This window comes from Gallinula chloropus, assembly GCF_964237585.1.
Source record: "Gallinula chloropus genome assembly, chromosome: 5".
Taxonomy (NCBI): Eukaryota; Metazoa; Chordata; class Aves; order Gruiformes; family Rallidae; genus Gallinula; species Gallinula chloropus.
The window spans coordinates 45,612,185-45,631,704 of NC_140090.1; the positions used below are offsets into that span (position 1 = coordinate 45,612,185).

The 19,520-nt window shown below is 43.9% G+C and overlaps 1 protein-coding gene across 4 annotated transcripts in view; it reads right to left on the bottom strand.

Annotated features, from left to right (window-relative positions):
• Nucleotides 1-5,470: 5,470 nt before the first annotated feature.
• Nucleotides 5,471-19,520, bottom strand: part of HERC4 (HECT and RLD domain containing E3 ubiquitin protein ligase 4) — a gene marked incomplete at its 5' end in the record, with an annotated part of 37,440 nt that continues 23,390 nt past the window's right edge. For 3 of the 4 annotated variants that reach the window (XM_084265719.1, XM_084265717.1, XM_084265718.1), the window contains 8 exons: nt 5,471-6,829; nt 7,738-7,840; nt 8,410-8,593; nt 10,772-10,854; nt 11,063-11,129; nt 11,882-12,048; nt 12,838-12,981; nt 13,071-13,238. In XM_084265719.1, the coding sequence (XP_084121845.1) occupies nt 6,621-6,829; nt 7,738-7,840; nt 8,410-8,593; nt 10,772-10,854; nt 11,063-11,129; nt 11,882-12,048; nt 12,838-12,981; nt 13,071-13,238 (1,125 nt within the window). In that variant the 3' untranslated portion in view covers nt 5,471-6,620. The remainder of the gene's footprint in view (nt 6,830-7,737; nt 7,841-8,409; nt 8,594-10,771; nt 10,855-11,062; nt 11,130-11,881; nt 12,049-12,837; nt 12,982-13,070; nt 13,239-19,520) is intronic. The other variant, XM_084265720.1, reaches the window with a different exon arrangement.

A 19,520-nucleotide genomic window follows, 5' to 3' on the forward strand; every position in this document is an offset into this window, starting at 1 on the left:
TTGTAACGGCACCCTTAGTAGAGTTGCTCTTTGCTCAGCAGTTTTGAGAAGACGCACAGACCGCTAGGACTTAGCAGGAAAAGTAATAATAATATTAATAATGGTGCATTAAGGGTAAAGAGCTGCTATTTACTCTCCCAACGCAAGGCCCTAGGGCCGTTCAGTGGCAGAAAAGCAGAGGCAACAAAGGAAACCATTATGGATAAACTGTGGACCTCACTGCTGTAGGATGGTGTGGCAACTCCCCATGGCCTCAAAAAGGAACAGGACAAATTCAGGTGGGACAGGACGGCCAAAGCTCCATGAGGAGGAATTCTAAGGAAAAGAGTATTTCCTGTCCCTGTGTTCTCCCACAGGTGGAGAGGGTTTGTGCCTCAGATTAACCCAGTGCCACAATTCTCAAGTGAAGCACAGAAACAGCCCTTCCAAGAGCTGTGCTACTGCCATTTAAACTGGAACTTCGAAACAACAGGCCAAGAAAATACTTGTAAGGCACACCTTAAGGGTCTATCCATCCTGCTTCTGAGGCAGGGGAAACAGACAGGTGACCGCAGGTCTTTAAAGGACTTTCTCAAGATGCAAACCGCGCTCCCACACGCCCCAGCCACTGCCCCGCTCTCTCCGTGCATGCCTGCTAAGGGACCACCGGCAGAGCAAACACACAACAACCACAGAGCAAGCCAGAGATTTTGGATAGTTACACGAGCAAGCTTTCGGAACCCTCAGAGAAGAGCAATTCCGAAGCCCCCAAAAACAACACACGCGCCTCAGCAGGGATTTGTGGCTTGGTCACAGTCGCTGTTGCTCTGCAGCGTTACCGTTCCGAACACTCGGAAAGGGCAAAGCACGGCTTCCAGACAGCCTCAGCCGAGGGAAACCCTCCTTCCGACACCACCGCGCAGGCAGCTCACACGGAGCTCACTCACCGCAGCCCTCGCACCGCCACAGAGGCCCGCACCGGCAGCCCCACTTACCGCCTCCGCAGCGGCGACAGGCCCCGGCGGGAGAGGACGGGCCGTGGCGGCGGGAGAGTCCCACCTACGGCCGCCAGCGCCCACCCGCCCGCTCCTCACTCTCCCGCGCCTTCTCCTCAGGGAAGCGAGAGTGCTTAGCGGGAGAGGTGGGGGTTTGCCTAAGGCAAAGGGGTTGAAGGCTGCTCGAACCGCCCAGCTGTGCCCGCGCTGACCGCCCGGCTCCGGTCCTGCCGGCGGCGAGGACGGGTCATCCCGAGGGCGGGAGACCGCGACGCGAGCTGACCTGCAAGGCTGCGCGCACAGGTGAGCGGCGGCTGCCGGCGACACAGTTCCCTTCCCTCCCCAGCTGCCCGGGGGGGCTCCGGTAGCACCACACAAAGCGGCCCTGGGACACGCCGACACCAACTCGGCTTCTTCGCGCTCCGCAGCCGGTCGAGGGCAGCTGGGCTCGGCAGAGCAGCTGGCCCAGAAACGCCGTGCGTGAGACGAGGTGCAAAGCCATCCTCACAAGTCCGCGTAGCAAGCAATCGCACCTTCTTATCCCGATCTTAAAGCCTTCTTTAGCCACACGCTACCAGCCCCAGACAGGCCACCACAACCTCAGATCCCCACAGGGCACCGAGCAAGACACTGACTTCTGCACTGACACCCAGCTGCAGAGCTGTATCTCATCTAAAGATACTGCAGATTTCCCTGATCTCCTCTCCCCCCCCCCCCCCCCTTTTTTTTAATTGCAAATTTAATCATGGCACCTCAGCACAAGATGGTAAGATGTCCGTACCTTGCCCGGGAATAGCCTCAGGCTCGTTAAGATGCTACATGTAGCCCCACTCAGTACACAGGCACTGCTGCGAGCTAGCAGCTGCACACACTTAGCCTTGGTGCAGAATTAAGCCACAAAAAAATAAATGCTTCATCTCCTAAAAACCTTAAAGGCCTGGCAAACACAATTTCCATAGGCAGTTGGGTTTTGGCTACAGTCTGCCAGCTCGGTTCCTTCTAATGGAAAAGCCGGTGCATTTCCTCGTAAAATGGTAAGGAAATGTATCTTTTGGACTCAAACTGACTTCTTCACATGCTTTTTTTTACTTTCCTCCTGTGTAAGGCATGTAGGGGGGAGGAGAGCAGTGAATACCTGTAGACATGCATGGCCCCCAGGCACGGCACAGGATTCCTGTGCTCTGGGTGTGACCCATTGCTAAGTCTAGCCTGGAGCACTGTTGAGATAAAGATCTCCACTAGCACCACCCAAGCTAACTGTGCTTGAGCACAAGAGCTCTAGAAACAAGATTCATAAACCTCATTTTCCTTTCTAATAGCCCCAGATGCATGTGCCTTCCGTGGGAGAAAGAAAATGCTGACTGGCTACAGCTGATCTGATCATACTCCTGGCATCAGCTACACTGTCTTGCAGTCTTGTAAAGATCAATAAAGCACGTTCAGACTCAAGGGATACAGAGCTACTCAGACTGGTCAGCCTACTGAGCTCTGTACATACACTTCCACACCGTTCCATTACCTCACTGGTATTGCCACAGTCAGGTTTAGGTGATGGTTTTCTTCCCCTAGTTGTCCTGCGGTCAGAAGATAAACAGCATCTTTCTCATTCAACAGATCTGCATCGGTGTGGAGACAGGAAGGCAAGGCTTCCCCTTATAAAGTTTTACCATACTCCACTTGCAAAAAGGAAGTTACTTTAACAGATAGTAAGGAATTAAATAATGTGTATAGGCATGAACAGGCTTCTTTCCTCAAGGGAAAAAAAAAAACCAAACCAAAAACCCAAATGAAATGGTCCAGGAGCTCAAGAGCATAGAACCTACGTCTAGTGGTGTCATTTTATTGTGTGTGTATTCCAGAAAGAGTCAAAGGGACTTCTTGAGGCTCTGAGGTGTACTATTCAATCTGGCCATGGCAGTGAGAGGTGATGCTGTAAGGCTTTCAAGGTCTAAGTAACATTTTTACATTCCCTGCTCCAAACCCAATTGACACAACCCTGAACAGCACACTTAAAGACAAAAGTCGTAGTTTGATGGTAAATTCACCCACAGTCTATGCTCCCCTACCAGTTACGCAGTAAGCAATGGGACCTGCCACTTACCAGGACTAACAAGTATTTTCTTCCCTCACATCCCCAACTACTACACAGTACAAGCAGATAGTTCTGATCGCACTTTGGAGAATGCCAACACACCCATTTTTATGGTGCTCCCTGCGTGCCAGTCTATCTTGCTGAAAACCATGTTGTTAAAAGATAATAAAAGTTTAACTGCAGAAGCTCATGTGCCTTTATTTAGGGAGCTCTCTTTTATAGTGGTTTATATTTGATTATATTAAATGTAATTTATTCCTGATAAATCAAGTTTATTGCCACAGAGAGCAGGGCAATAAATTAAAACCTTTTTAAACGTAGCACATAAACCTTCAAGGGAATACTGCAGCTTGATACTCCACATTAACAACAACCTTATTAGCAGGAACTCCCATAAAATGCCAAAGGAGACAAGTCATGCTTCAGCAGGGCTCACTGCTTTATAACAGCTCCACACTGGCACAGGGCAACAGTGTTCCTAGATTGTCCCTGGAAAATGAGGGACAAACCTCTATACATGTAGTTGAAACAGCCCCTGTGTTTGTGTCATGCAAACTCAAGCTTCAGCCCTGGACTACCATGACACACACAGTAACTCAGTGCAGGCAACCACAGCAACCACAACGGAGATGGATACAAGTTTGACACACAACTAGCATTCTCCAGTGGGAATTCTGAATCTTTACAAAATGTTAATTATCAAATTACTTTCTTCAAAGATTTTTAGTTCTTGTAAAATGCTCCCACTGCGGTCCAAACTACTACTATCCCCCAGCTGCTCGCGTTACCCTCTTTAAAAGTGGTAGGCAAGCTTTCCCTAGGAATTGGAGGTTGGAAAAGGAAGAAGGCCCTAGGCCTAACACCATGGCTATTTTAGCTAAGCAGAGAATGTGTTTCTCCACCCCACCCCCAGCCCCACTTCTCACCTGAGGTACAGTACCAAGCACTGTATTCAAAATACTACTTGATCTAAGAAAGTGAAAGCACCTCCTGCTGCCCATGTTTTTTTTCCAGCCAGAGGAAACACCTAAGCATACAACTTTTGCAGAGACCCTTCTTGGAGCTGTTGGGACTGTTAACAGACCTAAGGGCAAGTTTCTGCTAAACACTGCAGGAAGGATTAAACTGCTTGAGAGAATGTGGCTGTTAATTGTTTTAGTACTACACAAAAGCCTTTTACTTTCTTATGTAGACAATGTCTCTTTTGCAACAGGGCACCTGTCTCACTGCACAGATTGAGCCAACAGCTGGAAGATAATGAGGAGCATTTAGCAAATACAATCGTGTTCTATAGGACCCAACTCCACTTCTGACAGTGGTGGGCAAAACCAAGTCCAAAATTGCAAAAGGAAGTCTCAGGTGAATGCTGTCCTCAGGAAAGTGACTCTAGCCCTGCTCTGCCAGTAGGTTCTTAGCATGATGTTAAGCCAAGCATTCAGCACCTCCCACCCCTCAACACTTACTAGTGTCCAAAGGAGTAAGAAATAAGTCTTGCTGATGCTGGAGAAAGTTCTGCAGCAACATGAAGCAATTGCCACAGTAGTTATAGGCAGCAATAACTGCATTTCAAAGGCAAAGGACATCCAAGTTCTGTAGCAAACTTAAATTTGGCACCAGAAACTAGCAAGTCACCAGTAACTATGGCTTGGATTCTGTCTCAGACCCTCTCATCTACAGAACAAGGCTATTACTCATCTTACAGATGAGTATCGATGAAAAATCCAATACAGAAAAGATCAGAGAAAATCTATATTAAATAAATTGAATACATATATATGTAGTGCTGGGTTTGACCATGTACTAACACACAGGGGAAAAAGGAAGACAACAGCTTTACATTAGCCACCTCCTCCTTTTTTAAGATTGCCTTTGTAATATTTTTTAATATTGCCTTTGCAATCTTGGTGTTTTGTAATTAAAAAAACCAGTGTTTTAACATTACCTGGTAAAATGAAGCTGTAATACTTTTTATTTTTCTTTTCTTTTCTCCTTTTGTTCTGCCATGCATGTGGTTAAGATTAACCTGCTTTACTATTTGTTGCTTTCTTGTTTTCCACAAAAGAGGGAATTTCCCAAGCAGATAAGAAATGCTGGGAAAGATGGAATACCGGCTGCTCACCGAGAAATTACTAGAAGGTACACCGCGTGAGAAAACTGTAAAGACACAGTGGTAAGGAAAAAAGAGCTATTTTAACTGTACTGACTGCTTTGTATTGTTGATGTATCCAAATCTGCTGCCAGCACAGAATTACCCGCTTTGTTACAGTAAATTAGCTTCCCTGCTTTCAAGTGAGATTTGGGTATCCTACCTGTACCCTCGATTTAATGCATGCAAAAGTTGCCCTCAGTTGAAGAAATATGCATGATGCAAGCATCCATACACATCAACCACCAAAGGTTTTCATTCAAGTCTTTTATTATAGCCTGAATTATTTCACTGCATTTAAAAATCTAAAAAAAATAAATATTTGTTTCACAGCTGCAAGTCACATATGCATTAACACCACAAAATCTGGAGTTTAACCAGAGAAGGAAAGTCAAATCCGAAAGTGTCCAGCTAAGCACAATCGTCTCAGGGTAATTATACTAAAAATAAAGTCTTAAGAAAAGGGGGAGGGGGTGTTAAAGAATTATTTCAAATGCATTTATCTGGAAAAAGGTGAAAATTCTATTAGAAACCATAAACTACGCTTTCAGCATTTAAAAATAAACGCTTAACCTCTTTGACAGCAACAATTGTCTGGTGCATCTTTTTCTTTTACGCTGTTTTCTTGACACATGGCTGCAGAGGTTTCAAATGATAAAATAACCTCTTTTATAGTTGTGTCCACTTAATTACAGAATCAGTCCTTGAAAATAAAACAGTGTATTAAGTCAGCTTGTCCATCCACACATTAGAAATGCCATTGTATGCAGTTTTGTATCGGCACTAAGCGACTGCTTCATGAATTGTACATTGTGAAGACGAAGGTCTCAAACAATCGCTTTCGTTATTAAGGTTCTTAAAACAAACCAGAAAAATATATCTTCAGAAATCAGAGTAGTCACTTTTTTGTTAAAAGCCATAAAATAAGCTCATATTCAATTACAAGCAATAGAAACCATACTGCTATTGGAATTATTTTATCACAAAAATTTATTATTTACAAAATGAAAAGTTACCAAGTGAATTCATCATCAGGGAAAAAGTTAAAAGTTCTTACTAAGTGATCCGAAAAACTTAAGCAAGTCTCTCATGCACTCCCACGCCAAATTGTTTGCCTAAGGTGAAATGTTAATTCATGTTAGTGAAACTTGACTCCCATTCACAATGCTCTCATTTTTATTGTAAGATGGCAAAATCCACATGGTTCTGTACAGGAAGGTACTAAGACAGTTCCTCATCTTTGTTTTGTTACTGGTTTTTGGCTCCCGTGAGTTTCCGTACCACTGAACGTTTTCGCAAATATTATACTATCAACTCCATCATTGAACTCACTGAATTTACCACCACAAGAAAGACACAAAAAGTTAGTTTAATGCTCCTACGTTACACAGGACTCTCATTTCTGAAGTTATACTAAACTGAAACCTTCGTAGTGATCTATAGCCTGGATCAACTTAGATTTCAGGGTTTCTTTATCTGTGTATTTTGGAAGATCAAGAAGATTAAAGCAAGTGTGAGCTACTGGAAGATAGCTTTCTCCTCCTCCCGTCGGCTGGATGACTAGTTTAAGACACTTCATTCCAAGAATGGGAATACGATCACTGCCTGTCAGAAACACTGCCAAGAAAAAAAGAAACAAAGTCGTGAAAGTAGTTTAAGGCTAACACTGTATACATCACACATGCAAATCCAATCGTTACTTGCAGTTTTTCATTATTCCAGCAGTGCTTAGTTAGCTTCTCACACTTGTTTCATAAACAAGTACTCATGATTTAACCTGATCTCCAGCTTACACATATGAACCCTTAACAGCAACACAAGTGATATATAAAAGAAAATCTTTCATTTTAGCATGAGAAACCATTCATTAAAAAAAAAAAGAAAAAAGGCAGTTCTTGACGCATGAATGAGATTTCAGTGTTTAAAATTCACTGCCATACCTGTACCAAGCATCTTGTACATACAAAGAATTAGTTTGCTCAATAAGGAACTTATCTGAATTGGAAACTCATCTATGATCTATTCTCAACAAAAGCTCATTCACAGGAAACTTTGTTTTTCCCCTGCATGTTTCCACTCAATCAGTACCTTCAGATACTTATAACCAGGCACAACTCCCAAATTACAACACAATTTTTTACAACACAATCACAACTCCCTGTGTGCCATGACAAAACTGGAGGATGTGAACCCTATGTCAAAACACAGAAAAATATTTCCAGCCATCAGATAGACACCAGCAGTTTAGTTTGTTGGATTTTGTTTGTTTGGGTTTGTTTTTCTTAATACTGTCCTGCTCTACTGTGATCTTGTAACTGGCCACCACGCAGAATTACTCAAGACAACTACCACAAAAATCAGACACATGCTCATCATCTGTTTCTCCTACTATGATTCTTCTCTTCCAAATAAAGGTACTCACATCATTACAGACAAATACTTAGGGTTGCCCTCTTACAGCAACAGCCTGAAATCACAGCAATCCTGTTGTTAGGAACTTCTGCCAAGTAGTCTCAAATACTTACGCAAAAACTGTTTTTTCTTCTCCAAAGACAACTCATGAAAAACCTCCCAGAATATTTTAATTGTAGGATGGTCTGCCCAGTATTCTCCTTTGTATTCTGTGTTCTGAAATGAGTGAGAAATTAGGTTACTGTCCACGCATCAAACTAGTAGGATAATGGGAAATTAAAGCAGAATGAACTCGGTTTATGTAAAGGGATACTGCCAGTGACACGTTACTGTTTTCCCTGGATAATTCTCTTCACCTGTTCAGTCTGACTTCTACTATACAGACAGATCCATGTACTCCAAAGCATTTTCAACCCAAATAAAGGAGTGACAAAGCCTCACAGTGAGTTTCAGCTATCAGGAACATTTACTTTTGATAACTGTGTGCACCATGTTCACTTCCCCCCTTCTAATGCAGTATGTTGTCTACAGCTGCATTTCGGTTCTGTGCATTTTCTTCCTCTCTGCTCTTCCAAGTCTGATTTCCTTCAGAAATTGGATGGGGAAGCTCTAAGCAGGAAGGTAAGTAACATTGAATTCACCAATGATTTTTTAGAAAAAGTTCCTCACTCTTGCAGTCAAGGCTGGAAGTCTCATCAATTAACAACGGAGCTCAGAAGGCCATGTCAGATTTTGCACCTTGAAATTAAAAACATATGAAACAAGTAGCTAACCATGGTTCTTACCTTCTCCAATTCTTTCCAATCATAATTTGTGTTCCCAATCACCATTGCCTGTAACTCGCTGGGTTGGAAGAGCTGAAGGACTTTACCACCACACACTTTATGGAAGCCGGCATGGAATGCACTGAATAAGGAAGCCACAGATTTATTGAAGATGTAATCCACGTATGCATCTACAAAATCCTGCCTGTACAAGAATGAGAAAGAAAATTATGTTGAGAAGAAAAAAACGAATAGAGGAAGCACGTCACTCTTCTCTCAATACAACAGGAGCCATTTCTGCATGGAACACAGCACTGACAGTTAAAATGGATCCTAATGCATTCTCTGCTCCGTGATAAAACCACAGTGCAGATAACCTCAGGGAGTACACAACATAAATGTATTTCCCCTCCACATCGCCCAAGACAAGAGTCCACAGCGTGCAACAGTAACACACAGCGTTACTTCAGGGACTACAAACATTTGTTTGCACGTGTTGTAGTGAACTGGACCAAACAGTGCAAGGGTAAAGGCTCAAATTACATGCACTGTCCTGGAACCAGCCAGTCAAATCTGCTGGTGTTATTTTTTAATTAAAAAGATTACAGAAATCTGAAAATGCAAATCAACCTCAAGTGGACATTCAAGCCCTGTACAGCAGAAAGGTGAGTGCAAAGGAGCTAGGAGACTGAAAAACAGACTACTTGTTATCTGTTGTCATATCTTGGTGGAAACATCTTTCACAGCAGTAAAGGAGAGAGCTAAAATTCCCTGATGAGATATGGTATTTAAAGAGTGTTATTTGGTTTGTTTTAAATCACCATTTCAGTCAATCCTAGTTAAGACTACCAACATGCCTTCTCTGTGGAAACCCACTGTATTCGAATAACATTACCAATAACTTGAAGAATCATGGAAAGACTCCTGACAATACATTTATTCAAGTTGCTGAACTGAAAACACCAGAGACGAGCGAAGTGGCAAATCACATTCCTCCTCCTCCAGCATTCAATGTGGTACCCGTTTTACACACACTATGTAATTAACAGAGATGCAAGTAACTTCCACAATACTAACAGCTCTAGAAGGAAAGGCTGCTCCAGAGAAAAGTCACAGCAATAAACTCCTTACAATTCGTATAATTTATGCTAATATTTTAAAAACAGCATCAGAGGAGCATGGGCTCCTGAGAAACAGGAAGTCTCCATTGCTGCAAGACAACCAATGATGACAGGGCAGCATATATTCCATGAGCAGCCTGAAACTCTTCTCCTAATTCCGCTCCAATTTTACTGCCACTTTGTGACAGAACACCAAAACACCACCTGAGAACTCCAAGGCCATCGAGTTTAAGACAAAGTATCACACACATTCTCAGCTATGAGCCACAGATTAAAAAAAAAAAAAAAAAAGGCAGGTATACATGGTGATTGCAGTTGTTAACAGTAAGATAAATCAGGAGAATAAAAGCCTCTCCATTGTGGCAGGTACTGTGACTGCACGTGGCTACGTGTGGGTTTATGATACATTCGGAACCTTCTATCCTGTCTCTTTCCTCTACAACAGACATAGCCAGTTACAGAAAACACTATCCAAAACACGTGCCCTCTAGGAACATCCCTTGTTCCTACCACTCACAGCCCAGGTGCATTTCCCATTCGACTCTCCCTTCACTCTGGGAAAAGTCAAAGTGCAGAGAATTCGTAACAATTAAAGAACAGACAAGAACACAAGAGAGAAACGGACAAGGAGACAGAGAGGGTTAAGGGTAGTATTCTGCTAAAAAGGGACAAAAGCACCACCAGATATATTCCACCTATCCTCCAGGAGCAGAAAGGGCACAAACTAGGGGGAGAGGCTGTTTTGTATAAACAGAATCCTTGACCAAAGGAAAAAAATCACCCCTCACACCCCCTTCCGATATTAACACGAGATAGCATTACACTTAGCCTGCTCTACAAAGGTAAGACTTCTCTGGAATAGTATTCCACACATAAGAACTGGCCAGATAATGGCATCCAGGTTGAAGTTTATCATTACTGAATTCCAATTGTATATAACTTCCTGCAGAACCACAATCATTTATAATCTTACAAGTGAAGACCATGGAGTGAAAACAGGCCCAAAATCACTTCAAAATACTTCTAAATTTGAAGTGAAGAAGTAGCATTACACACTGAGTGAAATTAGACAGCCTTTCTGCAGCTGGAAAATCCTTAAATACAATAGCTATTTTAACAATACACATGAGAACAGCTTGGAAAAAACAACCAGTTTTGCCCCCAAGACTAGCCTAACAGCTTGGTGAAGGGTATTTACAGCAGCCCAGTTACATTCCAAAAGGCAGGTAATATTGGACTACCCTATAACCCATAAAACTCACCTGTTTTGTTTGACTACGGGAATGTCAGCACCATTAGGAACAAGCTCTTTAATTTCTGTTGTGCCAAAATTTTCCACAGTGATCTATTTAAAAGAAACAAAGATAGCATAGAACTTACTGACTGTGTAGAGGCGTAATCCCCCCCACTTAACTAAAGCAACAGGAACAGCAGACACAGATGCTAAAATTCACGGAATCAGCAGCTGATGCTTTAGCTCAAACATTCCCCCAGAGGCATTTATGAGAGGTGGCATGGGGTTGATAAGAAATATTTAACTGGATAAAACTTACAGTAAAATTAAGACAAAATGCATCTTCTACATCATCCTCTGGGTAGTCCAGCAAATGTTGCATTCCCCTGCAAAATAAGTTACAAAGTACTTGTACCAGTGCAAACAAAGATGAACTTATTTTCCTGAAGCGATCTTTAGGCTTTGATAATGCAAGCTTAAAAAAAGAAAATCTTTCTACTGTTATTTCATTTATGAGCTCGTTGACTTGCACCCTGTTTGGCGTTAGGAAATCTGAAGCAACTGTTTTGCCATTACTGGCAGCGTTATTTTCTTTTGATTATCTTCACATCCAAAGTGAGAAAATTCATACCCTAGTCTTCATTCAGCTACGGGATTCCCAAACCAGAGGCTGTGAGCACTTGGCAGCTGTTGATGGGCTCTTCCATTCACTTGTTCCAATTTCCCCTTGAATCTATGAAAACTTCAGCATTCAGAACACTAAGGCTTGTTTGAACCTTTTACCTGTTCGCGTTATCCAAATCCCTACTCAAGGCAGATACTTAGCAAGTATTTGCTAAAATAAAACTATGTTCCTACTTAAGCTAATAAAATTAATGGCTAAAACTCAGAGGTTTTGAATGCCAAATATTATTTTGCCCTAAAGCTCTTGTAGAGTAACAGCAAAACAGAGGTGCTGTAACCAAGCATCTACAAGTAGGTGATTAACAATTGCACATATCCTTTCTCAAAGGACATGATGGCTGCAAGTTACTCTGAGATGTTCTTGTGAAAACAACACATTTTCTTTATGTTCTTAGAGGAAAGTGTTGAATTAAAAATTAATTCCTAGTAACAATAATTTTTCTTTCTTGCTTACCTGCCAACATCTGGCATCAACTCTTTTAAGTCATCCAGGGATGGTTTCTTATTCAATAACTTTTTGTACAAAGCCAAAGGGAAATGAAGGTCTACAATAGTAAAATTATATATTGCTAGCCCACAGACAACACCAATCAAATGAAACAAGTCACTGTCTTCAAAAGTCTAAGAACAGAAAACAGATAAGATGTTTTAAAATAATGAAGTTAATTTAATCCTGACAAGTCCAGAAAAAAAATGGGTACAGTTCAGTATAATGAGTGAGTTTCATGTATATTTTCTTTAAATATCTATGTATCCATAAGTACTGAGGAAATCAGGATAAAGTTTCAATCAGCTGAGAGACAGAGACTGAAATCCAAGGAAATAGAACTCTTTCTACTTAAAATAAAAAGCTGAGAGGCAACGTATGTTGTGTTACGGTGATTCATACTGATGAAAATACTGCAGTAAGATAGTTTTTGTCAGTGACTTACTATTACACTACGCAGTGCTTAAATCTGTGACAACTTTTAAAAATCCCCTATTTTTAGGAGAAGTGAGGAGCTCACTATTGATGCCCTTGGAGTTAACAGCCACGGCGTAAAACACAACTGTGGACATGTTAACATTCAGGTGTTTATGACAGCCACCCCAGTGTTTTTCTCAGAAAGAGGACTAAAAGGTCATACTTTCGAGTAAAATACTATTTCTTGCTCTTGCAAATCAAGTTTGCTCTGGCTGATGCTTCCACCTACTAAACTTGTCTGGGCTGGGGACAGCCAGTGAGGAGTAAGTGAGGAATGGGGGGAAACATAAGGGGCAGGTTTTAATCTAACAACAACAAAAAAAATAAAAAGTTTTGAGAAAACTTCTTTTAGCTGCTCGTCCTGACATAAAACTACTACTGTTTGTACATTATCAATATTAATCTACAAGTTGAAAGAAAATCAATGGCTACAGATTGTGCCCTACCTTATCGGAGAACCAGATCAGCCTGGACTCTTCGTAATACCGGAACATTCCGTATTTGGGATCCAGCAACTCCCTCATGATGAGCAAAAAAAATTCTTTGCGAACACCTCCAGCATCAACAGCTTCTTCTCCTACAAAAATAACCTGAACCACACAATCCAGTTAGCACCACATCAAAAACACTTGCATGGCAGCGAAATGGGCAAGTATTGAGCAGTATGCTCTGAGAATACCTTGAGTGGCTTCTTGTAGTCTACATTCTTTGTTTTCCTTAGGACTTCCATAGCATCTCCTACAATATTGTCTCTCCGCACCATTAATATCAGGCATGGGTTGACAGATTCAAATACAGGCAGAAAGAGGGAAGAGAAATTCTGCCTGTGAGCCTGATCAACAGCCATCTAGGAAAAAACCCAAAATCCACAAAGTTAAAGAGTCAGTAGGTAACGTCAGATTCCTGTCAACATTAAATGTCCATCAGTCTTGTCTTAGACAGCACAGAAGACATGGATTGGAACAGCTATTTCGAGAGCTGCTGAATTCACCCAAATTTTCTTCATATTCCTTTACCCAGCAGCCTTATCAATGCTCATGTTCAGGGAAGTCTTACAATACAGTTTTTGGCATTCCATTGAAAATACTTTGGATAACTAAAGGAAGCAAAAAAATACTCTTCATTAGGTGAAGTGCAGTTTAGTATAAATCTGCCATGAAAACAACCATTATAAACTCATTCACGGAATGAAAAGCAATTTGTTCAACTATTTCATTTTTATTGTATTTTTTGTACTCCAACTGTTCAAACTAGCTGTTGCAAATGTTCTGAATATGGCATACAAGTCTTGAAAGTTTGATGGCTTAATACTGTCTTATACTCTTAATTAAAGCATTCAATGTGAACATTTCCCTGAATTGACTGCGTATATACCTTTTAAAGGTGTAAGAAGCTATGCTTGTTATGAACTACAAAAGCAAGCTGGTATTTTGCTAAATGAGCCCATTACTTGAGCATGACGTATCTCTTCTGTCTGATTTCAGACACAGAGCATTAACCTTTTTATGTTAAACATTCTAAACATGGGAGGGTAGGCTTATGCTCTTACCAATTTTACTTTCTCAGTACCCTCCCTTCATTCTGCCTTTCATGTTTTAGAAATATTATTTATTATATATTATATCCTGATAGGGCTTTAAACTAGTTAGGAAGGGGGGAGGGGATATAGTGAGGCTTGCTAGGGTAGAGCAAGTAGCCTCTAGCTTTATACTAGATTCAAAGGGTGAAGAGGATGAAATTCAATGAGATAGAGAAGGGCTTGTGGATGCTGAAATTCTATAAAATTGTAGGAAAATACCTCTAAAGTGTCCCACAGGAACTTTGGGGGACTCCTCAGAGGAGGTAGTATTGCTGACCCCCTTCCAGAACCTTCTAATGTCCCTCTAGGAGGCAGTGGGGGAAAACTTCAGATTCCTCCCAGAGGTTTGAGGGAGGGCTCCTCAAAAGAGGTAGGGAGTCAGAAAGCCCAGCTTAAGTGTCTCTATACAAATGCACGCAGCATGGGTAATAAGCAGGAGGAATTGGAAAACATGATGTCACTGGAAAATTCTGATCTAGTTGCAATCATGGAAACATGCTGAGATGGAATACCCCTGTAGAAGGGTATCACCTTTTTAGAAGTGATAGGCTAGGTAGGAAGGGTGGTGGAGTTGCCCTCCATGCTAAAAAGTGGATAGACTGTGAGGCGCTCTCTCTGAGAAGCGGTCAGGAGCAGGTTGAGAGCCTGTGGGTCAGAATTAGGGATGGGGCTAATAAAGAGCAGCTGGTGACAGGGGTCTACTACAGGCCACCTGATCAGAGAGCGACTGCTGATGAGGCTTTCCACCTTCGGCTGCAGGAGGCATTGATGTCACAGGCACTCATCCTGATGGGGGACTTTAACCACCCAGGCATCTGCTGGGAAAACCACACAGCGAGCAAGAGATCCAGGAGACTCCTGGAGTCTATGATGACAACTTTCTGGTTCAGGTTTTGGACAGACCAACCAGAGGTGATGCATTGCTGGACCTGGTGCTCACCAGTGTGGGGGAGATAATTAAAGGTGTTAAGGTGGAGACAGCCTGGGCTGCAGTGACCATGCCCTAGTTGAGTTTGCGATCTCAAGGAATGTGGGCCTGGCAAAGAGTGGGATCAGGACCCTGAACTTTAGGAGAGCAAACTTTAGGCTGTTTAAGGACTTGTTGGCCAAGATCTCCTGGGAGGTGGTCCTTAGAGACAGAAATGTTGAGGAAAGTTGGCTACTCTTTAAGGATGCCTTTCTGAGAGCTCAAGAGCTCTCTGTCCCTCTGAATAAGAGTGGGCAGGAGGGGCAGGAGACCAGCATGGCTAGGCAAGGACCTGCTGGTCAAACTGAGGGAAAAGAAAGGCAAATACAAGCTCTGGAAACAAGGGTGTGTTGCCTGGAAAGAATAAAGGGATGCGGTTCGGACTTGCAGAGATGGGATCAGGAAAGCCAAGGCGCAGATGGAACTGAACTTGGCGAGGGATGTTAAAAACAAGAAGGGATTTTACAGATACATTGGCCAGAAGAGACAGGGCCAAAGAGACTGTACCCCCCCTTGGTAAATCAGAAAGGAGAATTGGCTGCAACTGATGTGGAGAAGGCTGAGGTACTGAATGAGTTCTTTACCTCAGTCTCCTCTGGCAGCCAGGATTCTCCTAATTCTCAGGTCCCAGAACCTTGTATCCCTGGACCTCTAGGTGGGAACTGGGGGAGTAAATACTCCCCCACTGTAAGGGCAGAGCAAGTCCAAGACCCTCTCATGAGACTGAATGTCTGTAAGTCTATGGGGCTGGATGACATGCATGCCAGGGTCCTGAAGGAGCTGCTGATGTGGTTGCTGAGCCGCTCTCCATCATATTTGAAAAGTCGTGGCTGTTGGGTGAGGTCCCTGGGGACTGGAAAAAGGGTCATGTCATTCCCATTTATAAGAAAGGAAGCAAAGAAGACCCAGGGAATTACAGGCCAGTGAGCCTCATCTCTGTGCCTGGGAAGATCATGGAACAGATCCTCCTGGATTACATGTTAGAGCACATGAGGGATGAGCATGTGATCTGGGACAGCCAGCACGGCTTCACCAAGGGAAGGTCGTGCCTCACCAATCTGGTGACCTTCTATGATGGAGTGACAGCATCGGGGGATAAAGGGAAGGCAACCAATGTCATCTACCTGGACTTGTGCACGGCCTTTGACACAGTCCCCCACCACATCCTTATCTCTAAATTGGAGAGATGTGGATTTGATGGGTGGACCATCCAGTGGATAAGAAACTGGTTAACAGACCGTAGCCAAAGGGTGGTGGTCAATGGGTCTATGTCCAGGTGGAGGCCAGTGACAAGTGGTGTCCCCCAGGGGTCTGTCTTGGGACCGGTGCTCTTTAACATCTTTATCAATGACATCGATGATGGAATTGAGTGCACCCTCAGCAAGTTTGCGGATGACACCAAGCTGAGTGGTGTGGTTGACACAATAGAAGGAAAGGAAGCCATCCAGAGGGATACTGACAGGCTGGAAAGGTGGGCCCAGGGGAACCTAATGAAGTTCAACACTGCCAAGTATCAGGTGTTGCACTTGGGCTGGAAGAATCCCAGACACAGATACAGACTGGGAGAAGAGCTCCTTGACAGCCCTGCTGAGAAGGACTTGGGGATTTTGGTAGATGAGAAACTTAACATGAGCCAGCAGTGTGCTCTTGCAGCTTGCAAGGCCAATGGTATCCTGGGCTCCATCAGAAGAGGGGACAGGGAGGTGACCGTCCCTCTCTACTCTGCCCTCATGAGGCCCCATCTGGAGTCCTGTGTCCAGATCTGGGGCCCCCAATACAAGAAAGGTGTAGAACTGTTGGAGAGGGTTCAGAGGAGGCCACAAAGATAAGTAGAGGGCTGGAGCAGCTCCCCTACGAAGAGAAGCTGGGGGAAGCTGGGCTTGTTCAGCCTGGAGAAAAGAAGGCTGCGGGGCGACCTCATTGCAGCTTTCCAGTACCTGAAGGGAGTGTATAAACAGGAGGGGAATCAACTGTTTAAAAGCGTAGACAATGGCAAGACAAGGGGGAATAGATTAAAGCTAAAGGAAGGAAGGTTTAGATTAGATATTAGGGGGAAGTTTTTTACAGAGAGAGTGGTGAGGTGCTGGAACAGGCTGCCCAGAGAGGTGGTGGGTGCCCCATCCCTGGAGGTGTTCAAGGCCAGGTTGGATGGGGCCCCAGGCAACCTTGTATAGATCCAAGCCTGGAGGTTGGTGTCCCTGCCTGTGGCAGGGGGGTTGGAGCTCTATGATCCTTGGGGTCCCTTCCAACCCATGCCATTCTGTGATTCTATGATTCGTTCTTACAGCAATTGAACAGGTATGGATTGTATGCATTAAAAAAATCTCCAAACACTGAAGAGAAGCATAGCTCATGGCACCACACTAGTTTCAGTTCTACGTAGAGAATAATGATAACACGTAAGATCCTCTTAGTTACTTAAGGGTGGTCTAGAGTATCAGCCTCTACACAAGAGATATGAGTCAAGATACACATCTGTTTGTACTGAGCATCTAATTTCTAGGAAAGTTATTAAAACAGAAGTGAACAAATTAATAGTAACACTTAATTGCATTTAACAGCCAAAGAGTCAAAACACACTGTGAACTGCAAGGTCAGCAAACCCACCCCACTAGCCCAAGTAGATGCTAAATTTTCAAGGTAAGTTTTGTTTCTAGTGCCTTGCAGACACCGATCAGACTTCAGAGTTTAGCAGCATTTTGAAGGTTGTATGACAGATGAAACGAGAAATTAGCACAATCCAGATATTCATGTGGTGCCCAGGTGTCACCTCTCTGATACTACCAATCCTAGGAACAGCACTAGCCCTTAAATCCCACCATGCTAAGAAATCAAAAGTAACTGTAACTGTCTCCTGCCTCTGTGGTGGTTTTACCCCTTTTCCTTTAAAGAGCAGGCAGCTGCGTGGATCCCGGCTCTCAGCCGGGGTAAAACCATGACAGTCTATTTTAGTGTCCAACGTGGGGCTTGAGGAATTTGAGATAAGGACTAACTGGATGAGGGAATGGACAGAACAGACTGATCAGAGCTGGCTAGTGTAATAATTGTAGAGAATTTTCTGGATTCTCATACATGTGATTTGCAGAGGCGAGGGGTGAAATGTTGCGGTTTTGTGAGGCTGTGCTGCTGAGATGGGCTTTGTAAGCAGCAGTTAGGGTTTTCTGCCAGTCTAAACTATAAACAACAAGCAATTCAAGGCCAAAGTTGCGGCCCGAGAGATAGTCACAGCACCTCTGAGAATCACATATAGGAGAAAACAACCCAGAAGCAGCTGCATTTTGCCACCAGAGAAGGGAGTGAGAAGATGTAACGAGCTGTGCAGACACCAAGGCTGGGAAAGGGCGGGGGAGGAGGCGACCCAGGTGCCGGAGAGAAAGAAGCCCCTGCAGCCCGTGGAGAAACCCATGGAAAAGGCCAAGACCCCACCTGCAGCCCGTGGAGGGGCTCCACACTGGATGGAGCAGGTGGAGACAGAGAAAACGCTGTGACCCTACGTTGGAACAAGCTGCTGTCAGCACTCGCAGCCATGAGGAGAAACAGAGACACGGAGATGAGTGAGATAGAGATTTGCACCGAAACAGGTTTGCTGGGGGACGCTGGTGACCCCACAGAGGACTGGGACTGAGAGACATTGTGATTTATGACTGCCCGACACAGTGGTGACCCACACCAGGGCAGCTGGTGAATAGATAAAGCCCTGGAGAAAGGATTCAAGTTGGAGAAGTTTCTGGACAACTATCTCCAGTGGGGGAGACCCTACGGTGCAGCAGGGGGAGGGTGTGAAATGAATGCCCTCCCCCCCTCCCCTCCTCCCCCACCCCGGCCAAGAGGGAAACCAACTTACAAGGGACTGACCGAAGCCCCCATCTCCCAGTCCTGTTCTGCGAGCAGGGGGAAGAAGGGAGTGCAATCATGACCAGAGTGAAGTCTGCTAAGAAGGGAGCAGGGAGGGAGGTTAGAGGTGTCTTAAGATCTGGAAAAGGAAAACAGCTCATGAAGAAGTAACCGAGAACCCCATTTTCTCCCAGTCCCTGCACCCCTGTACTGCGAGCAGGGGGAAGAAGGGAGCAAGATCATGGCTAAAGGGAAGTCTGCTTAGAATGGAGGGGTGGGGGGAAGGTGCTATCCAGAACCCCACCTTCCCCAGTCCCTGCCCACCCTGTACTGCGTGAGAGGGGGAAGAAGGGAGCATAATCCTGGACTAAAGTCTGCTAAGAAGGGAATGGTGGGGGGAAAGTTTTTTAAGATCTGGGTACGTTTGTTTTAAGATGTGGTCGTGCCCTCAACTCAGGTTTCTTCACTGTTCTTTGTAGTGTAGTGTAGTGTAATAGAGTAGCTTTTCTCCTCTACACTTTCTGTTGAGTCTGTTTTGCCCACGTCGGTGACAGTGATTTCTCCCTGTCCTTACTTTGACTCCTGAGCCTCTTAATATATAATTTCTCCCCTGTCCAACTAAGGGGAGTAATAGACTGAATTTGGTGGGCATCTGGCCTCCTGCCAGGGCTAAACTATGACAGCCTCTAACAGGACAGACTGACTTCCAGGCTCTATGCATAAATCATTTCAAGACTGCTCATAGGGGA